This window comes from Panthera leo, chromosome C1, assembly GCF_018350215.1.
Source record: "Panthera leo isolate Ple1 chromosome C1, P.leo_Ple1_pat1.1, whole genome shotgun sequence".
Lineage (NCBI taxonomy): Eukaryota > Metazoa > Chordata > Mammalia > Carnivora > Felidae > Panthera > Panthera leo.
Window position 1 is genome coordinate 142,349,836 of NC_056686.1, and position 21,505 is coordinate 142,371,340.

The 21,505-nt window shown below is 34.9% G+C and overlaps 1 protein-coding gene across 4 annotated transcripts in view; it reads left to right on the plus strand.

Annotated features, from left to right (window-relative positions):
- Positions 1 to 21,040, plus strand: part of ARL6IP6 (ADP ribosylation factor like GTPase 6 interacting protein 6) — a 41,120-nt gene extending 20,080 nt beyond the window's left edge. For 2 of the 4 annotated variants that reach the window (XM_042948791.1, XM_042948789.1), the window contains 2 exons: positions 17,703 to 17,778; positions 19,538 to 21,040. In XM_042948791.1, coding sequence (XP_042804725.1) covers positions 17,703 to 17,778; positions 19,538 to 19,573 — 112 coding nt within the window. In that variant the 3' untranslated portion in view covers positions 19,574 to 21,040. Of the gene's footprint in view, positions 1 to 17,651; positions 17,683 to 17,702; positions 17,779 to 19,537 lie in introns of those variants that run through there. The other 2 variants (XM_042948792.1, XM_042948790.1) reach the window with 2 other exon arrangements.
- Positions 21,041 to 21,505: the final 465 nt, after the last annotated feature.

A 21,505-nucleotide genomic window follows, 5' to 3' on the forward strand; every position in this document is an offset into this window, starting at 1 on the left:
CCAGGGACTATATGTTACCTTCTGGAACTGTTAGTCGTTTTTGTCAAGATGACTGTAAGTTATCCACCTTGTTACATCATTTTCCCGTCACAAATGATATTTGGTAAATATCAAGATAGTTTGAAAAATCACATGCTTTTAATTTAATTAAAAATTAATTTATTTGGGGGCACCTGAGTGGCTCAGTCTGTTAAGCATCTGACTTCGGCTCAGGTCATGATCTCACGGTTGGTGGGTTCGAGCCCCGCATCAGACTCTGCTGACAGCTGAGAGCCTGGAGCCTGCTTTGGATTCTGTGTCTCCCTCTCTCCCCGCCCCACCCCTGCTCACACTCTGTGTCTTCTTCTCTCTCTCAAAAATAAACATTAAAAAAATGTTTTAATTAATTTATTTCTACAAAGTCTTCTTTTTTTTTTAAAGTATATTAACTTACAGTGCTATTTGGAATCTGCAAAGTAAATTAGAAGTAAGAAAAAAAAAAGGAACAGTTGGTTTTTGTTTGAATTGCTTTCTGATAAACTGTTTTTGGTCATTGTTTTACCAAAAGAACACATGATCTGTTACTTATTTTCTATGTATGGTGTCCTGGATATAACTAGATGCTGAAATACTTAAATTTTCATTATGTTTGTATATGAGTATGTGTTGTTGTAGATGTGAAGCAGACAATGAGTAAAATATTCCTCCAGGATTGACATTCCTGTATTATAATATTCTTTCTCTATTCAAAACTAGATTTATTTTTCTATTATTAAAGAGTTTTCTCTAACTTCTTGTTCTTCTTGTCCTTGGGGGCTTTAATTCTTGAGGGTTAAGATATGGACAGATAGAACAGTAAAAATCATAATAAAAATGAGATTATGAGTCTTGGGCAGTAGTAGAAGTCTTAGAGGTAAAGAAAAGTGGGTGATTTAGTATTTAAATTAGAAGTTCCTTTTCCAACCACACTTAATTGAGTACAGTAAGTTGACTCTACTCTTCTTTCATACAGATTTTGGAGAGCTTGCTTCTTTGTTGAGTCAGATTCTTTATTGCCTTGGACTAATGAAACATGTCAGATGGCTAATTGCAATAGGAGAGAAAAGCTAGTGACAAAAGAGATAGATCAAGAACTTGGCCTTGATATTTGAATATTATTAAGTTTCATTATCTAGGCACTATTTGGAGTCATCCCTATGATCACTATTAATGAATATATTGATGGTCCTGCACTATGGCTTCTTGAGGTGAAGAGTTAAAGTCATGCGTGTCTTATAAAATATATTCCATTACTGTTTTGAATGGATACTTAAATAGACGTAACAAAGTCCATAAGAAATCATATTAACTATTCTTGATTTCCTTGTAATATAGCAATGAGTATTTGCTTTGTACATGTTTGCTATGGGTTTTGCTTATGGTAATTTACAATGTTTTATGTATGGGCTACTGAAAAGGCAAGTATCCATATGCATAGAACATCACTGATGAGAATTACCTAATACTTGCCAGTTTTGTTCTTGGAACTTTTTATGTGTCAACAGTCTTTGTAAATTATAAGAGGCAGCCTGGTATATGAAAGGGCTTACTGGCAGAAGAACTTTTGAGCAAGTCAGTCAGTGTCTCTAAGCCTTAATTTCCTCCTCTCTAAAATGAGATAAAAACAATCATATCTGTCCTCCTAGGCAATGAATGTAAGTTTACTGATTAAAGCAACAGATACATTAGGTGAAAAAGCAGTCATGGTGCCAGAGTATTTCTTTTCTTAATTGAGATCCTTCAAGCTGAATGTGGACTTGGCCTGCTACCGGCTGCCAATTATATTGTTTTTGGTAATTTTTATTTATTTTGAGATTTTATCCCTTCCATTCTTTTCTTCCCTTTTTATTCTTTTGATATAGGTACTCTTTCTTTCATGAAATAATGCTGATATTAGATGGTAATGGTTTTCTTTTTTTTCCTTATGTTTATTTTTGAGAGAGAGAGCACGTGTACAGAGCGGGAGAAGGGCAGAGAGTGAGGGGGACAGAAGATCTCAAGTGGGCTCTTTTCTGACAGCAGAAAGCCTGATGTGGGGCTCAAACTCACAAACTGTGAGATCATGACCTGAGCCAAAGTCGGACTCTCAACCAACTGAGCCACCCAGGTGGCCCTAGATGGTAATGGTTTTCAAACACAGTTCTTGGCAAAATAAATTGGCAAAACATGGTGTCATTTACTTCCTTTTTTCAAAAAAAATTTTTGAAACTGACTCATGAAGTCTAAAAGCTTGGGAATCCTGTTATTCTTTATCTTTTGTACTATTTTCCCAGCTTTTTATGGAATATGGACTTTGTTTAATCAAGATAGTGCTTAGCACAGATGGATGTTTGAGGGCATTTTTTCTACCTCAACACACTGGTAAATAAAGTTAAAATGTCTGACATTCAATTTGCAGCCAAGTAGACTGCTATATATGTATATAAGTAAAATAAACTGTCGCTTAATATGTACTTCATCCAACCAGATAATACTTGTATTTCCCTTAGACTGATTTTCAAGGAATTGTAGTACAATTAGAGATTTTAAAATGTATATATATGAAATTTCATTTTAAAGAACTTTTCTCATCTTTAGGATCTTTCAATGCTCATAGGTCATTACATTAGTTATTATTGCACTGGCAAAGCATAGGATTGGGACTCAACTAAAATTTCCAGTTGGTAAAATTCTAGATAAAAGACTTTACTGTATATATGGAAGCATACTTACTGCAGAATGGAGACCCAGAAGGGGTTAAAGACCTCATGCAGACCATCCTTATGCTATAGAAGTGGAAGTAGGACCATAGAAGTTGGCAGTATGGCTAGGAAACTAAAATGCTAAGGAGAATAAAGTCTTTTTAAAAATGAAGAACCCCTAGGGGCACTTGGGTGGCTCAGTCTGTTAAGTATCTGACTTTGGCTTAGGTCATGATCTCATGGTTTATGTGGTCAAGCCCTGCATCGGGCTCTGTCCTGACAGCTCAGAGCCTGGAGCCTGCTTTGGATTCTGTATCTCCCTCTCTCTGCCCCTTCCCCACGTTCTCTCTCTCTCTCTCAAAAATAAATAAACATGAAAAAAAATATTTAAAAATTTAAAAAAAAAGAGGAAACCCTTAAAGTTGAAATTCTAAATTCTCTTATAACATAGTTTACTAATGTGTAGATTGATAAATGAGCAAATTTTTCCTTTAAGATGGTAGATATTTTATTAACTGATACTTATAATGCAAAACATTAGATTAATTACAAGGGTAATGGGGCAATGGAGCAAATGCTCAAAATGTGCACCATCAGCTCCTATGTATTTTTAAGAATGATACGTTACAGTTCAACATTAAGTATTTCCTCATTTTTTACATCTTTTAAGTGTTTATCCAGATAATTATTACCTTAGAATTATCATGAAATCCTGAAGTACATACACAGTCATGTTTCTAATGACTTTATATTTTATTTTATTATTTTTTTTAATGTTTATTTATTTATTTTGAGGGAGAGAGAGAATCCCAAGAAAGCTCAGCATCAGAGCAGAGCCTGATGTGGGGCTCAATATTGTGAACCATGATATCATGACCTGAGCTGAAATCGAGAGTCGGATGCTTAACAGACTGAGCCACCCAGGTCTCCCTAATGACTTTATATTTTAAAAGCATTTTGTATTTTTCAGTAATTTAGAAAATTATTGAGACAGTGATTGTATCTTAAAATTTCTCCTTACTGATTTTTTATTGTGATTATAGAATTCTTAAAAACTCATCATAAAACACAGAATTATATAATTTTGAAGGTAAAAGGCTTTCAGAGTCTGATTTTAAATAACCCTGAAATATAACTAGTGTTAACAGGCTAGTTTACCTCCATATTTAAAGAAAAAAATCTATACACATGCAAATATTTTCTTTTTTTACAAAACCATAATCATACAGCACATGTTATTGTTTTTAATTTTTTTAACGTTTATTCATTTTTTTTAAACTGAGTTGAATTCTCAGCAGCTTTTTTTTCGTTTTGTTTTGTTTTTTTAAGTTTATTTATTTTTGAGACAGAGAGAGACAGAGGGTGAATGGGGGAGGGGCAGAGAGAGAGGGAGGCACAGAATCAGAAGCAGTCTCCAGGCTCTGAGCCATCAGCCCAGAGCCCTACGTGGGGCTCGAACTCATGGACCGCGAGATCGTGACCTGAGCTGAAGTCGGACGCTTAACCAACTGAGCCACCCAGGCGCCCCACGTTTATTCATTTTTTGATAGAGACAGCGTGAGTGGGGGAGGGGCAGAGAGAGAGGGAGACACAGAATCTGAAGCAGGCTCCAGGCTCTGAACTGGCAGCACAGAGCTCGATGCGGGGCTCAAACTCACGGAGTGAGAGATCATGACCTGAGCTGAAGTCGGACACTTAACCAACTGAGCCACCCAGGCGCCCCTAGCACATGTTATTTTTATAATTATTTCTGTATTAGTAAAATCTTGTGACTATATACGAATGTGAATATGTGTGTATATGGTTTATATTTGTGTATGCATTTGAAATATATCACTCTACCCAGATATAACTATACTTTAAAATCTGGTAAACTAACTAATAAGATAGTTTTAATTTGTTGGGATGAGCACTTGGGTGTTGTTATGGAAACCAATTTGACAATAAATTATATTTAAAAAAAAAGTTTTAATTTTATTCTTTGATGCTTCATTCCAAAAATATTTTGCCATCTTTTTATACTAATAGGTTATTTTGAATGTATGTATGTATACACACTTATACACCCAGTGTGTAGCCACTATGCTAGCAAGGTAAATATATAATAGGAAGAGAGAAATAAGAGAAATTTTTCTTCCCATGTAGTCTTTTGCTTGATTTCTTGAGTTCCCTGTCATATAATATTTTAAAGAAGTCATAAAATCTATTTAGAACATGATATCATAAACAAGTTTTATAATTATTCGTTCAACTTATTTCTTTAAAATTACAATAAATTTGAACTTTTGGTATAGAAAGTAATCGGGATAGACTTCTGAAGTGATGGTCTGGTTAGAAATCTCCTTGCTAATTTATAGATTTCCAAATAGAGACCATCAGTATTTACTTTGAAGCTTTTAGAATCACCAGAAGATCTCGCTGAAAATCGAGATTTTGATTCATTATGTCTGGGGTGGGATCTGAAATTCTGAGTTTCTAAGAAATTCACAGGCATTGCTTATATATTGCTGGTCTGTGGACTACACTTTGAATATGGACTAGACTTTTAAGACAAGTCAGCGCACTTCTTCTGTCAGGGGCCATTTTTAGCTTTGTGGATCATATGGTCTGAAATTAGGTAGTGCTTACAAAAGATTTTTAATTTGGGCATAAAAAATATATATATTAGGTGGGGTAGGCTTGTCTATTCACATAGTTCCATTTTAATTGGTTAGTTTAATAGCCTTAAGGATATGACACCCATTTCTAAAAATTAGATCTCAATTTTGGAACACAAAGAACTACTTCATACCTAATTGATAAACTTATTAACTCTTACTGTATATCTGAGTTTTAATGAATGAATAATGACACTAAAGTAGCAATGAAAGTTCAACTAAAGGCTACCTATTTGAATAAGCAGGAAAGTTTACCATGAGGTTATTTAAAATTATTAAAAAAAATAAAATGACTGTAAAGCCCATTGTGTTTATTTCACTTCTCCTTTTATATCGTGAATCCAAAGTGGCTTCCTTGCCAAGCCTGGGAAATGTGTTTCGGGGTTAAGAATGGAGTAGGAGACATAATTTAATGGCAAGGAAAATAATTTTAATTCAAACTTTAAAATAGGAACCCCAAAGTAAATAAATAAGATTTTGTATTTTCAGTTGTTATGAACTGTAGGAAAAACTAGCTTCCTTTTACCAGGTCATGTGTAAAGGAAAAAGTTTGAAGTGCCTGTTCTATAAAATTGCAAAGTTCTAGAGGTCAAAAGAAAGCTCAAGTAGGAGAGAGAGCCCGGAGCAAAGCTAGTGAAATGTTAAAATAGCAGAAGACCTCAAATTCATTCTAAAATAGGCCAAGGCCTGTGGTGTTCCATATGAAGAGGATAATGAGGCATAGTTGAGTCATCCAAACTAAGATCTGAGTAACTAGAGTTAACAGCCCTCATAGTCTGAACTAGAATCTCAACTAGCACTATCTATCCATCCATACATCCATTTTCTACCTCCCACCCCTGCCGTGGTTATTCCAAATCTGTATCACATCACACTCTTCAGTGGATTCCATGTCAAGTCACCAAAAGTTCATTATGAGTGAGCTTCCTGCTTCTTTCATTCCCCTCTCATGATTACAAACTTACTTTACATACATTACTATTATCCCACCCATTCTCAGCAAATGGAGTGTTCTTCCTCCTGCCCAAACTTAATTTTACTTCCTTTGCTCTAGATCTCATGCCCTGTCCACCCCTGCATGTCCATTTTTCATATACTTCAGCCTTTCTCTTGTATCTAATCTTCTTAGAGTATTTCTAAAACATTCAAGTTTCTTCTGTGTTAGAGAAAAAAAAATTCTCATGTCCAGTTTTCTTCTCCACATCTAGGCGTCTTGGGAAACTAGAGAAGAGGTAAGCCCTATATCCGCAGTGACTGCAGTTGCTACCACAGGTGTCTTGTAGTCACCCCTATCCTAAATGTTTTTCTCCTTGAATTGACTGCAGTCCTCCTGATTATAAACTTTAATGTTCGTTTTTCAATCCATTATTTGAAATGGCTTATGATTGCTCTTCAGAATGCTTTTCTTTGTTAATTTCTGTGACACCACTACCTCCTATTTTTCTTTCCAGCTAGTTCTGATCACTGCTACTCACTTGTGGAATCACTTTTTTTTCAGCTACTACTAATTGGCTGAAGATTTCCTAGTCTATCTGGCCCATCTTGAGCCTCTTTTCCTGGGAAACCTCCCCTTTGGTTTTTATTTGTATTTCCTATTGCTTGCTGGGAATTTTTACCTCAGTGTCCTGCAGGTGTTTTCACTACAGTGTATCTAAAATTGACTTCATTATTTTCCACTGCCCACCATCCTGTTTCTTTTCTTGGGTTCCATATCATGGTGAATATTTTATCTAGCCAGTAACTCAAGTGAGAAACCTGGCATTGCCTTCAGCTCTTCCTTCTCTTAGTAACTCCCACCAGTCAAGGGCACAAAATAAAGGCTGGCATTTATTGTGTGTGTGCTCAATAAATGCTAGGCACTGCAACAAGTATTATTAATAGTATCTCAGTCTTCACAGAAACACTAAGGAGAGGAACTGTTATTCTCATTTTCAAGATGAAGAATTAGATTTTCAGGTAGGTTAAAGTAGTTTTATAAAGTAGTAGAGCCATGGTTAAATTCCACTTGAAAGAGAGTTGACTTTCCAGGTCCTTCAGCCTAACCATACCAAACCATTAACCATCTCCTGCACTGTCCATTGTCTCTTGTTTCGATACATGTTGCTATTTCTTTAGACTTCTTAACCTCCTTGGGGTGCTTGGGTGGCTCTGTGGGTTATGCATCTGATTCTTGATTTCAGCTCAGGTCATGATCTCATAGTTTGTGGGATCGAGCCCTGTGCATTGGGCTCTACACTGACAGCTCAGAGCTTGCTTGATTTTCTCTCTCTCCTCTGCCTCTCCTCCCAGCTCATGCATGCACTCTTTCTCTCTCTCAAAATAAATAAACCTTTTTTTTTAAAAAAACTCTTAATTTCCTCATACTCAGTTTTAGATCAGGCATTAACCCTTCTTGAAAATCTCTCCCCTGCTACAAGCTGATGGTTCCTTTCTGTTCCAGTAATGTCTGTAAAACTTTTAACACTGAGGACACTGTCGTTAGGCTCTGGCGTTTGAGGGCAATACTGAGGGAAGTACTGATTCTTGCTAGTTTCTCTATCTCCTATATGTAACACCTGATACAGATAATTCATTATGTAATTTTTGTTGAAGTAAAAGAATTGAGAAAATTATAAAATAAAGAACTTTAGAGTATAAAGTAAGGGGTGAATGCATGTTTTGTTTTCCTTAATGAGAGCATTTGTTAAGGGAAGGAAGCGGTCTTTTTGAAATTCTAACACTTATGTCCTAAATACCATTGGTAAAGTTAGTTGGAATACACACAGTTTTATTCTCCAGCAATTTCTAATAAGTAATTCTTAGGACAAAGAGTACAAAAGAAGTTGTATCACTTTGTGTTTCTGAAAGAAACATAAAAGGAAATGCTTTGCAAGTAATTGAAATGTTGGTTGCTTAGCTTCTTTCAGATTTTGGGTTTGGCTAAGAACTTTTGATTCCAGATAAAGAACTTACAGTTATTCCAACCAAAGCTCACATACCTTAAAATTCTTCGGGAATTGGAGATTTCTCTTCTAGGAATAGAATGAAAAATAAAAGGCTCAGATATGTGAAAGGGGAATAGATTAGTACCAACTAGCTCATCCTGTCTCCAACTGAGCCAGTCGGACACAGAAACAAATAGCCAGTTGGTTCTTTCTTTTTTTTTTTTCTCAGTTTATTTATGTATTTTCAGAGAGAAAGAGAATCCCAGGCGATCTCTGCACTGTCAGTATGGAACCCGACACTGAAGCTTGAACTCACAAATCGAGAGATCATGACCTGAGCCAAAATTAGGTGTTGGGCACTTATCCCACTGAGCCGCTCACGTGCCCTCAGTTGGTTCTTAATTGTAGGCCCTTGATATAACTTCGTATTCTGGCAAGCACAGAGAGCTTTCTGCTTAGATCAAAATCAGTCAGCAATGAAGTTAGTGTTTCATATGGGAGGAGTTGTGTCATAAAAGTGTGTCTTTAAAAAAATTTTTTTTGATCTTTATTTTTGAGAGAGAGAAAGAGTGCAAGTGGGGGAGGAACAGAGAGAGAGGGAGACACAGAATCTGAAGCAGGCTCCAAGTTTTGAGCTGTCAGCACAGAGCCTGAGGCAGGGTTTGAACTCACTAACTGTGAGTTCATGACCAGAGCTGAAGTTGAATACTTAACCGACTGAGTCACCCAGGCGCCCCCGTAAAAGTGTTTCTTAAATGTGGAAATATATATGAGGGAAAATAAATATTGGAATTTATGATATAGGATGTGATATGATATAGGCGTGAAGACTTCAAGAGAGAGTAGTTTGGTGTGTAGTACAGAGATTCAGTTCAGAGTCAACCAACACTGGAGTAAAAACAATCAACAACATAAAACAAGAAAAAAGACCTGCTTGGAGCACCTGGGTAGCTCAGTTGGTCAAGTGTCCAACGATCTCACGGTTCGTGAGTTTGAGCCCCGGGTCAGGCTCTGTGCTGACAGCTTGCAGCCTGGAACCTGCTTCAGATTCTGCGTCTCCCTCTTTCTCTACCCCTACCCAGCTCGCTCGCTCGCTCTCTCAAAAAAATAAATAAATAAATAAAAATTAAGCATTAAAAAATAAAATAGACCTACTTTGAATCTGTTGGTCTCTTAAATGAACAAAGGCAATTTATTTGAAATTTTGGCAATGGCTTATTCAGTACCTGAATTTGTGGTTTCCTTTAATTGCTAGAATCATTGAGTTCATTTGAATCTTAAGTTTTATATGTATTCCATTCCTATAAAATGTAAATAATTAAAATATAATTCTTCTATACTTTATTCATTTTATAAGTTACTATTAAACGCCAATATAAATATACTGCTAGAAAGTACATTTCCAGACTACAAAATCTTGATATAAATATTGGAAGTCTAAGTTCTCTAGTGAATTATAAAGGAAAGTGATTATGAATTTGTAGAAAGAGGATAATACCAAGCAGAAATGCACATATACAAGCCCATAATTCTTCAGTTTCTTTCTTATCTACCTCCTGGGTCTGTTTGTATAATCTTATTTTTTGTTTCTTTGTTTTGGCTTTGGGATGGGTCTAGTTGTAGGTGTTTTGCTTAAAAGAAGAGAGAATGAAATGGAATGTAAAGAATTTTTTTAAATCTCATCTGCAGCTGGCTTTCTTTTCTCTAGTCTATAGTGGCTAACATTTATTGATTATTTGCTATGTGCCAGACAACTGATTCTTAGCTGTATAAGGGAAGATTCTATTTTTGTTTCCATTTTGGAGAATTGAGTGGTAGGTCAATTTTTCTACCTTCATACCCCTTCTAAATGACCCAGCTGGCATTCAAATGCATCTAAGTACAGAGCTCCAATGCTTAAACACTAACAGGAACCAAGTAAGTACGTTGTTGCAGGATTCTTTATTATTGGAGAGGAATTCTTTAGAACCAGAACCAAATAGTATCTTTTTTATAGTTAATCTTTTAGGATATGGAAATAGTTCCATTATAATAAATTTACCTTTATAACCATATTTTTTGTAATATCTTTTATTGTTACTGAATAATATTTCTCATTTCCATTTTGATTTTAGAAATTTGTTGCAGTAGAACTTTATCCCAACATAATAAAATACACATTTAGTAATTCTTTTTTTTTTTTAATTTACATCCAAGTTAGTTAGCATATAGTGCAACAGTGATTTCAGGAGTAGATTCTTTAATGCCCTTTACCCATTTAGCCCATCCCCACTCCCACAACCCCTCCAGTAACCTTCTATTTGTTCTCCATATTTAAGAGTCTCTTATATTTTGTCCCCCTCCCTATTTTTATATTATTTTTTCTTCCCTTCCCTTGTGTTCATCTGTTCTGTGTCCTCATATGAGTGAAGTCATATGATTTTGGTCTTTCTCTGACTAATTTCACTTAGCATAATACCCTCTAGTTCCATCCACGTAGGCATATGGAAGATTTCATTCTTTTTTGGTTGTCGAGTAATAGTCCATTGTGTGTGTGTGTGTGTGTGTGTGTGTGTGTGTGTGTGTGTGTTTGTCTGTGTGTGTGTGTATATATATATATATATATATATACACCACATCTTTATCCATTCATCTGTTGATAGACATTTGGGCTCCTTCCATACTTTGGCTATTGCTGATAGTGCTGCTATAAACATTGGGGTGCATGTGCCCCTTCGAAACAGCACACCTGAATCCCTTGGATAAATACCTAGTAGTGCAATTGCTGGGTCGTAGGGTAGTTCTATTTTTAGTTTTTTGAGGAACTTCCATACTGTTTTCCAGAGTGGCTGCACCAGCTTGCATTCCCACCAAGAATGCAAAAGAGATCCTCTTTCTCCGCATTCTCGCCAACATCTGTTGTTGCCTGAGTTGTTAATATTAGTCATTCTCACAGGTGTGAGGTGGTATTTCATTGTGGTTATGATTTGTATTTCTCTGACGATGAGTGAGGTTGGGTATTTTTTCATGTGTCAGTTGGCCATCTGGATGTCTTCTTTGGAGAAATGTCTATTCATATGTTTTTCCCATTTCTTCACTGGATTATTTGTTTTTGGGATGTTGAGTTTGATAAGTTCTTTATAGATTTTGGATACTAACCCTTTACGGATATGTTGTTTGCAAATATCTTCTCTCATTCTGTTGGTTGCCTTTTAGCACATGTAGTAATTCTAACATTTCCTTTAAGAAACATTCTGGTTTTGTCAATAAGTTCTATTTTCTACTTATTTTTAAATTTTAAAATTATTTTGAATTCTTATGTTAGAGATGTCATCTGTTAATTTTCATTATATTTTGGGTCTCCTTGATTGACTCTTTGGAATTAAAATATTTATGTAGTTCTACTCCCTACATCATTGTTTTAGTTGAAGTACAGGTAATGTTGATCACTAACCTATTTTAATAGGTAGAAAAAAAACCTATGTAATCTCTTTCAAGTATTTTTACCTTGTCCCTGCTACTTTTAATAGTTATAGAAATTTAGAACTGGAAGGGACCTTAAGTTAATCTGGTCCAGCCCTTCACCTGATAAATAGGAAATCTTAAGTGTGAGTTCACTTCTCCTGGTTCTGTCCTTTGTCCTTTACAGTGGTACCTCTTTTGTCTGTTGGTCCATTGCCACACTAAAAGCTTGGGTCAAAATTTACATTGTTAAGAAAACTTGACCTTGTTAACTGTATTGTTTGCTCTACTCAAATATTTTATATACAGTTGACACAAAAGCATTTTGAACAAGAGGGTATTTTAGGAAAATTAATCTGGTATAGTATGTTATAGGTATATGGAGAGAATATGAGTAGCTTGGAAGGAATTTCACCTTGAATTCATTTTCACATTCATAATTGAAATAATAATTGTAGCAGATCTCTAAAAAGCAGTCCTGTCGTTTTCAAAAGTTCTTTAAGCCTATTACAGAGATCTTGTGAATACTGAAATAAAATGGAAGGTTTTCAGAGTTAGACATTTCCATTATATCGTACTGTGAGACGATAGGATTTGTTTTCTGTGTGTGTAGTGTGGGTGTATGTGTGTTTTCCACCTATTCAGTAGTATCGTCCAAATTAGAAATCCATATGGCATGACAAAATCAAATCTGCTTGACACCCACTTTTATGGGTTTGACAGTATTAATATTAATTAATGCTGACGTTTTACTTATTCTGGATAGAAACTTTTTTATTTTATATCTGATCAAGTTTCCCATAATATACTTTATTATATAGGATTTTAAAACCATAGTTATTATGCCTTATTGTTCTAAAATACACAATAGAGGAAAGGGCTACGCCTTCCTAAAAATTGTTTTTAATTTTTAAGTAATCTCTACACTCATTGTGGGGCTCGAACTCACATCCCTGAGATCAAGAGTCACCTATTCCAGCTACTGGGTCAGCTGGGTGCCCCCGGAAAGTGCTACCCTTCATCAGGCTTATCATTCTTCTGAAATGTGATCTTTTTCTTTTCCTTACCTTTTTCTTCATGAAATCATAGAAGAACTAATGAGCAAAAATTGTATATACTCTACCCAACCTTCTCAAGGCCCCCGCCCCCACCCCTATGTTTTATTACTATTTGCCTACCAGTGTGTGATTGCTTCAGATTATGAAAATAAAAGGTCATGAATGACTTAGAACAGTAAAAAACATTTTGGGATCCTTGGTAGACTTCATGATAAAACTGAATGAAACAGCACATAATAGATGCTTTGGACCAGTAGGGTTTTTATTTTTATTCTGCTCAAGACCAGTAAGTGCATTGTCTTACATATCCAGGCAAATTAAAATTAAGAATTTGTCATAGACTTCAGGTACTGCTTGAGCCTCACACTGAGAGTGAGCCTATCGAGAACCTACAAACACTGGAATTGCAGGCATTTCCCCCTTTTAATCTAAAAACATGACATTAGTCTTATTATTTTTTTCTTAATATTCAGAAAACTTGTGGGAATTACACAATAAAACCAAAGAACTGAAAGGAAACTGCCTAAAATCACCAATTCTTTTTATTCCATGTAAATGTAAATATAATGACAGCTCTTTTAAAGTGATAATAAACTGAGTCTTGATTTCTCTACACTGGTAAATGAAAATCCATGATTAGGAACAAGCAAGAAGAAACTTGAAATAATTTTCAGTCTTGTTCCATCTAAGTTCTTAAAAATGCCTATTGGTAAAATGTAAAATCTCCGTGCATATATTTAGTCACCTCTTCCCCCAGCCCCCATATACTTACTCTTACAAACAGATCTGGTTTGGGATGCTGAAGTCTTTTCCAGTGTCTTTTTATTTCTGATTCTGTTTCCTTCTTTTTTTAAACTGCTTTGTTTTTATGTTACAACTTTTCTGATTTCTCAGAATTTTTCTTTGCTCCTTTTGCACCTTTACTGTGTCAGGTGAGCTTAGTATCAAAGTGTCAGTTTCCCACCAAAGTAATTTCGTTGAGCTACTACTGAGATTGCATTGAATTCATGGTTTCTTTTCAAAGTAATTGATATCTTTACAGTGTTGAGTATTCCTAGATTATGGTAGATATTTCTCTTCACTCAGATACTCTTTTAATGTCTTTGAATAAAGTTTTATTTTTTTTTAAATTTTTTTAATGTTTATTGATTTTTGAAAGACAGAGACAGAGCATGAGCGGGGGGGTAGGGGGGTGGGGTGGGGGGGGCGGGTAGAGAAAGAGAGGGAGACACAGAATCCAAAGCATGCTCCAGGCTCTGAGCTGTCAGCACAGAGACTGACATGGGGCTTGAACTCACGAACTGTGAGATCATGACCTGAGCAGAAGTTGGATGCTTACCCAACTGAGCCACCCAAGCGCCCCATAAAGTTTTATTTTTAATTGCAGTGTGATTCACGTAACATAAAACTCACCATTTTAAAGTGTATAACTCAGTGATGTTTAGTATATTCTCTATCTTATACAATCATTATCACTCTCCAATTCCAGAATATTTCAGTCACTCCAAAATGAAAACCCCATACTTATGATCAGTTACTCTTCTATTATCCCCTCCTCCAGACCCTGGAAACTCCTAGGCTAGTTTTTGTTTGTAGATTTGTCTATCTGGGCATTTCATGTGAATAGAATCATACAAGTCCTAGAATGTGGTCTTTAATGTCTGACTTCTTTTACTTAGCATACTGGTTTTAAAGTCCATCCATGCTATAGCATGTATCAGTACTTTCCTTTTTATGGCTGTATTATATTCCATTGTATGAATATGCAACATTTTGTTTATCAGTTGATGGACATTTGCTTAGCTTCTACTTTTTAGCTCTTATGAATAATGCTTCTGTGAACCTTCAGGTGCAAGTTTTTGTGTAAAAACATGTTTTCAGCTCTTGAGTATACACCTGGAATGGAATTGCTGGATCATATAGTCACTCAACTCTTTGAGGAACTATCAAACTCTTGTATAGTAGCTATATCATTTTATGTTTGTACCAGCAATGAGTCAGATTTCTGACTTCTCCATCCTCACCAATACTTGTTTTCTTTCTTTTCTTTTTTTGTGTTATAACCATCTTTGTGGGTATGAAGTATTCACTCATTGTGGTTTTGATTTGCATTTCTATAGTGAGTAATGATGTCTAGCATCCTTTCATGTGCTTGTTGGCCAATGTATATCTTCTTTGCAGAACTGTCTATTCAAATGCTTTGCCCTTTTTAAAATTGGAGTATTTGCCCTTTTTTTTTTTTTGAGTCCTAAGAATTTATTTATATCTTAGATAGTAGATCCTTAGTAGGTATATGATTTGCAAGGGGCACCTGGGTGGATTAGTTGGTTAAGCATCCGACTCTTGATTTTGGCTCAGGTCACGATCTTATGGTCATGAGATTGAGCCCCACATTGGGCTCCACGCTGGGCATGGAACCTGCCTGAGATTCCCTCTCCCTCTCCCTCTCCCTCTCCCTCTCCCTCTCCCTCTCCCTCTCCCTCTCCCTCTCCCTCTCCCTCTCCCTCTCCCTCTCCCTCTCCCTCCCTTCGGCCCCTCCCCTGCTTGCTTGCTCTCTTTCTCTCAAAAAACAAAACATGATTTGCAGATATTTTCTTCTTTTCCTTGGATTATCTTTTCACTTTCTTGATAGTGTCCTTTGAAGCAGAGAAGGTTTTAATATGATGAAGTTCAGTTTATTTTTTCTTGAGTTTCTTATCTAAGAAACCATTGCATAATTCAAGGTTGAAAAAATTTATACCTTTCCTTCCTCTTAAGAGTTTTAATTATTTCATGTAGATCTGGTCCATTTTGAGGTAATTTTTGTATAGTGTATGAGTTAAAGGATCAAATTCATTCTTTTGCATCCATTTGTCCCAGCACCATTTGTTGAACAGACTATTCTTTCCCTCTTAAGTGGTCTTGATACCCTTGTTGAAATTTAACTGTCTATACAGATCTATGGTTTATTTCTGGACTGTTAATTCTATTCCATTTGTCTATATGTTTATCCTTATTCCAGTATCATGCCATTTGATTACTGTAACAAGTTTTGAATTTGGGAAGTGTGAGTTCTCCAGCATTGTTCTTTTTCAGTATTGTTTTGACAATTTGGGGTCTCTTATTGCCATACAAATTTTGGGATCAACTTGTTCCGTATCTGCAGAAAAAGGCAGTTGGAAAGGAAAATTGAGGAATTGCATTGACCTTATAGATCAATTTAGGGAGTATTACCATTTTCAAAATGTTGTTTTCAATTCCATGAACACGGGATGTCTTTTATTTATTTAGATCTTCTTCAGTAAAGTTTTATTTTTATCTTCATATGAGTCTTGCACATTATTGTTAGTTGTGCTTCTGAGTTTTTGTAGTCTTCAATATAAGGATATTTTAGCATTAAATATTTTTTAGCTTTGTAAGTTTTTATTTTAATTCCAGTTAGTTTAACATACAGTGTTATATTAGTTTTAGGTGTATAGCATTTTTTTTTTTTTAATTCACTAATCCTGCTATATAGGAAAGTTGTTGATTTTATCAGGGATAAACAAACAGACCCAAAGAATAGAATAGAAAGCTTAAAAACACCCACACATAGATGCTTATGTGACTTAAGACAAAGGTACCATGGGAATTTAATGAGGGGGGAAAAGATGGTCTTTTCAGTAAATTGTGCTGAAACAATTGGACTTCCATAAGGTATAACATGAGCATTCACCACTACCTTATACCACATAAGAAATTAATTTGAGTTGAATTATAGACCAAAATGTCCAAGGAAGAACAATACAACTTCCCTAAAAATGGATTATTTTCATAACCGTAGTCAAAGATTTATCGAAAAGGCCACAAAAAATACTAGTCATTTAAAAAAAAAAAAAAAAGGGACTGTATTTAAATTAAGAACTTGTTCATCAGTGGATCTTATTAAAGAGTGAAAGGACAAGCCATAAACAGGAGAAGATATTTATGACACATATTATTGACAAAGGACTCTATAAACCAATAGAAAAATGAGCAAAAAGATAAACAGGAACTTCAAAAAAGAGGATATTTAAATGAGCAGTAAGTATGTTTGTCATCAGAAAAATAAATATTCAAACCTCAACAACATAATCTGTAGACCCACTAAAGTGTGAAACACTGATGATGCTAAATGTTGGTGGCAGTGTGGAGCTACTGAAACTCTCAGATATTGCTGGTAGAAGTGTACAGTAGTCATCTACTTTGAGAAAATGTTTGATGTTTTTACTAAAGCCAAATTTACATCTCCCTTATAACCTAGCAATTCCATTCCTAGGATATATACCCATGAGAAATGAGTGCAGATGTCTCACACCCACCAGAGATGTGTAGCATCATGTTCATAGTATCCCTATGTATAGAAGCCTCATATTGGAAACAATCCAAATGCTCTGTAGTAGAACGGATACATTTTGTTATTTTTATACAGCGGGGTACTAAACTGCAGTACAAAAGAACACATGCTAATGCTACATACAACAACATGGATGAATCTCACAGACACAATATTGAGGGAAAGAATCCAGACACAGAAGAAGACATACTATATGAGGGCATGTAAAATGAACAGGTGAAACCAGGCATCGTGGTAACAAATGGTTATAGCGGTTATCTCAGGATTTGGGGGAAGGAAGAGGAACAAAGAAGCTTTCTGTGGTACTGGAAATGTTTTGTATTTGATCTGGGTGGTTGGTACATGAAGGTGTAACATGATAAAGATTCATTGATCTGTATGCATGTCAGGCATTTGCACTTCACTGTGTGTGTGTATACTTTAATTTTAAAAGTAACATGCATATAGAGAGAGAGATTGAATAAAATAGGCACCATACTTAGACCCAATTTTTCAATTCAAAACTTGCCCTTTACAAGAGATGAAAGATGTTGACAAAGGGCAACCAAGATACCGTCAGTTTTTTACAGGACTTCACAAGTAAGTCATAGGAGAGGAAACCTGCGGGCAGGGGTTGTCTTTCTTTCCGGAGAGAAGAAAATCATGGTGAGTATTTTGAAAAGGAGTTTGAAAGCAAGTGATTACTCAAAGATTTTAAGTCTATTGCCCAGCAGTACATGCATGACAATTGCTACTATGTTTCTAGTGGGGAGGGATATGGTGCGTTTGAGATGGTAGAAAGACTGAGAATCTGCTCTGGAGCATTTCTTCATTGCCATTAAAATTCCTTGCTTTGCCTGTTCTGTAAGGGTCACTGAACATTCGAGCATGTATAGCTCAGTAAAATTCAGTTATACCAACATTGTAAGTTTTCATAGTTTCCTAAAGTCTGGTAAACTACTTCAGAGGTTTTCCTATTTTTATGGGAGTGCAGGGTCAAAAACTAGTGAAAGAGAACAATTAACTCCTGAAATTCTGTTCCATGATTAACTTCATTTTGTTAGTATGAATTTAAATGTTCATGGGTCATTAATATTCTTTAAATAATGAATGACAATGCTGATAGTTTAATTTTATGATTAGCTTTCTGTTCACTAATCAGTATGTATTTGAAGGAATATTTTTAAGAAGTAAAGCATCTAGAATATCTATTTGATTTTACCATGTAGTAGGTTAGTGCAGCTAAGTAGATTAACCCTTAATGTACATGAGAAGTATCTTAAACTAGTTCCAAGGTGAGTAAGTTGAGTGGAAAGTGTAATGATAATAACAACAGCTATCAGGAAGTATCAGGGCCTTCAGTAGTCTTAGATGAATGCAAAGGTGATGTTCTTTGAAGAGCGTATCTTCTTTGCTCCCTACAACAGATCTTGTAAGACTAGAATCCTTCAAATGTTACTTCAGATCCAAGTACCTCTCTGTCTTTGACCTGTTCTTAGGAAAGGAGGTGAGGAAATAGACATGGTGACCCTCAGTCCAGAGCTCCTACTACTAATGATTTTGGGCTCTTATTCCTGCTAGTGCACCTCCCTATATGTCCTCGATTTGGATTGCTCCACTGAGGAAAAGATCTTCTGCCTCTGACACTAATTGGACATTAGCTTCTATTCTTTTTATCATGTCTCATCTTTATGAGGATAAGCAAAGAGTATTATTGCAATAGTTAATGGAAGAAATCTTAAAGAAAATGTAAAATTACTGTAAAATAGAGGAATCAAATGTCAGGGGAAATCTGTGCACATAAGCAAGCTGGCACTGAGTAGTCGTAAAACATGAGACGTGCCTTTCCTGATACTTAGGAACTCATTGAAGGCCACTTCAATTAAGTAACCTATTGAGAACTGAAATGTCTATAAAAGACATAATCTGATTTATGACTCACATATGGAAAGTGCTGTTTTTAGTGCTTATAAAGAGTAGAGTTTCTTCACGTAATCCAAAGATGGAACAAACAGGACAGATACCTGAAATAATATGTATTTTTAGTTCTAAACAAGAGAACAGGGAAACAGTGCTAATTAATGAAAAATCATGTTTGTAATGTAACAAGATTTAAACCTAGAATTAGGTTATGATACACTCAGTGACTATGAGGCACAGTAAAGAAGTATAAGGGATTAAAAACATTTTGCTCTAAGTAATGACACTGAAAAAATTGTATTTGATAAATAGGACAGTTTTGGCAGAGAACTTAAGGTAACTCTATTTATTAATCCTACAAATGTCTAATATTATTTTTTAACGTGTATTAATGTGTAAAATATTAGGGAAACATTTTTACGTTGTAAGCATTTTCAGTGAAAACTGATGGTGTTTCTATTATTCCAAATTACATTTTCCTTTTTTCGTTTTTTTTTCCCCCTAGGAAACTGACTGGACACTCTTTCCACATGGGCTATAGCATGGCAATTTTGAATGGCATTGTAGCTGCTTTTACTGTAGCATGGTGCCTCATGTAAACCTACACCGAAGCAATATTTTTGGCAAAACCTAGTCATGATTGCTTTGTAATCACAGGGAAGAACATCATTTGCCTACTCAGAAGACCAAGAAACCTGCTGTTCGTTATGTGGTTCAGATATGTATCATATCATCGACATTATGGAGGACCATCTTTTGTTGTTGTTTTTTAAAGGAGGACCTTCATAACCATCATTCTAGAGCTTAGGCATTGAGAATATCTGAGTATTAAGTTTCAAGTAATTTCTTAAAAGTGTAAGATGTTTACCTCATCTTTTTACTTTTGTATGTGTTGTCCTTATAAATTATAGAAAACATTTTAATGGAGATCAAACATAAAAACTTGAATACAGGGCAATGCTTACCTTGCTATCTATAATACTACATTTTTGCTAAGAAGTACTAGTAGTACTGTTTAACTGAAATGGAAATACTTCTTATTTATTCATTAAATGAGGAAAGCAAACAATGCCTACTACTTTGACATTTTATAGAAGCTACTTTTAAATCAGAATATTTAGTTTTCAGTAGTCATATAATCAGTAGAAGGGTGCATTTATATTTTTTAATGGAGTATAGTTCCTTATGCGGTTTTTGGTTGTTTTTTTTTTTTTACATATTTTCTACTACATACTGAATTTGTATGTTTTTAAAATTGTTACATTAGACAAATGTAAATGTTATTTTTTAGTTGGTGCAAACCTAATACCTACAATTTTAAATGAGTATTTTGTCTTTTAAAAAAAGCAAAACAAAAACAAACAAACAAAAAAACCCACCAAAAAAGACAAACTGCACTGATCTGAGTTTAAAATTAAATAAACCTATTTTAGCAAAAAAGGACTGAAAAAAAGTAAGTTACTTAAGCCATTAAAATATTAAGAAATTTGAATTGTTCACTATTTCTGTTTCTAGTTGCAATATTTGTCTTGGTGTATATATGGTTACTCCAACAGAACTGATATTATTTTGTTTTTAATAAATATAAATCTGAAATTTTTATATTTAGAAATGCTTGAACTACTTTGTTTTTAATCTCAAAATTCTAGTTACCAAAATAGAAAGAAGGTATTTTGATACAATGTATATATGTGTAAGTTTTTTATATATAGTTTCATAATTTTCCTATTTAAATGTTCTATAATTGTGGTGTTAGTTTTTGTTTTCATAGCAATTAAGCTTAATTGTTCCCACTTCCTTTCTAAATACCTGTTTAGAAAGTCGCTTCAATTTTTAGAAAGATAGACCATTTAAAATGCTATTTTCTCTGGCCATGGAACAACTTATCTTAGGAAAGCATTGTGTAGCAAAACTACTTTATTCAGGCTAAATGGGAAATGAATATGTGCAGTATGTTCCTGTTATCTGCTAAGTGTTGTTACTGAGTAAATGATTTGATATTTCTAAATGTCTTAACACTTTTTTACTACTCAAAAAACGTTTCATTGGAAATAACAAATTGTGCTTCAATTTATCTGAAGTGTTTACATTAATATGGGGGGAGATGTGTGTGTGTGTGTGTGTGTGTGTGTGTGTGTGTGTGTACACACTTACTTACATATACAAATCCCATGGCTTAAAGTATTCCTTCTAAAGTGGTTGTTGAAATGAATTTTTTTTTCACTCCCTGCCTTCCTCCTCATACCCTCCCAGTTCTTCCTAAGTTGTAACAAAATTAGTTTTTCTTTTCTCCACCCTTCAAAGCCCTCTCCCTCAAATTTGGATAGTCCTTCCAGATCTTTGTATCATATGACTAGGAAAAATATTACAGTACATCTTCTATATGTAGGTATCTTTAAAATACTACATTTATATATAATATAAATACATATAGATATATATCTATAAGATATTTCTTTTGGAGCGCTATTTC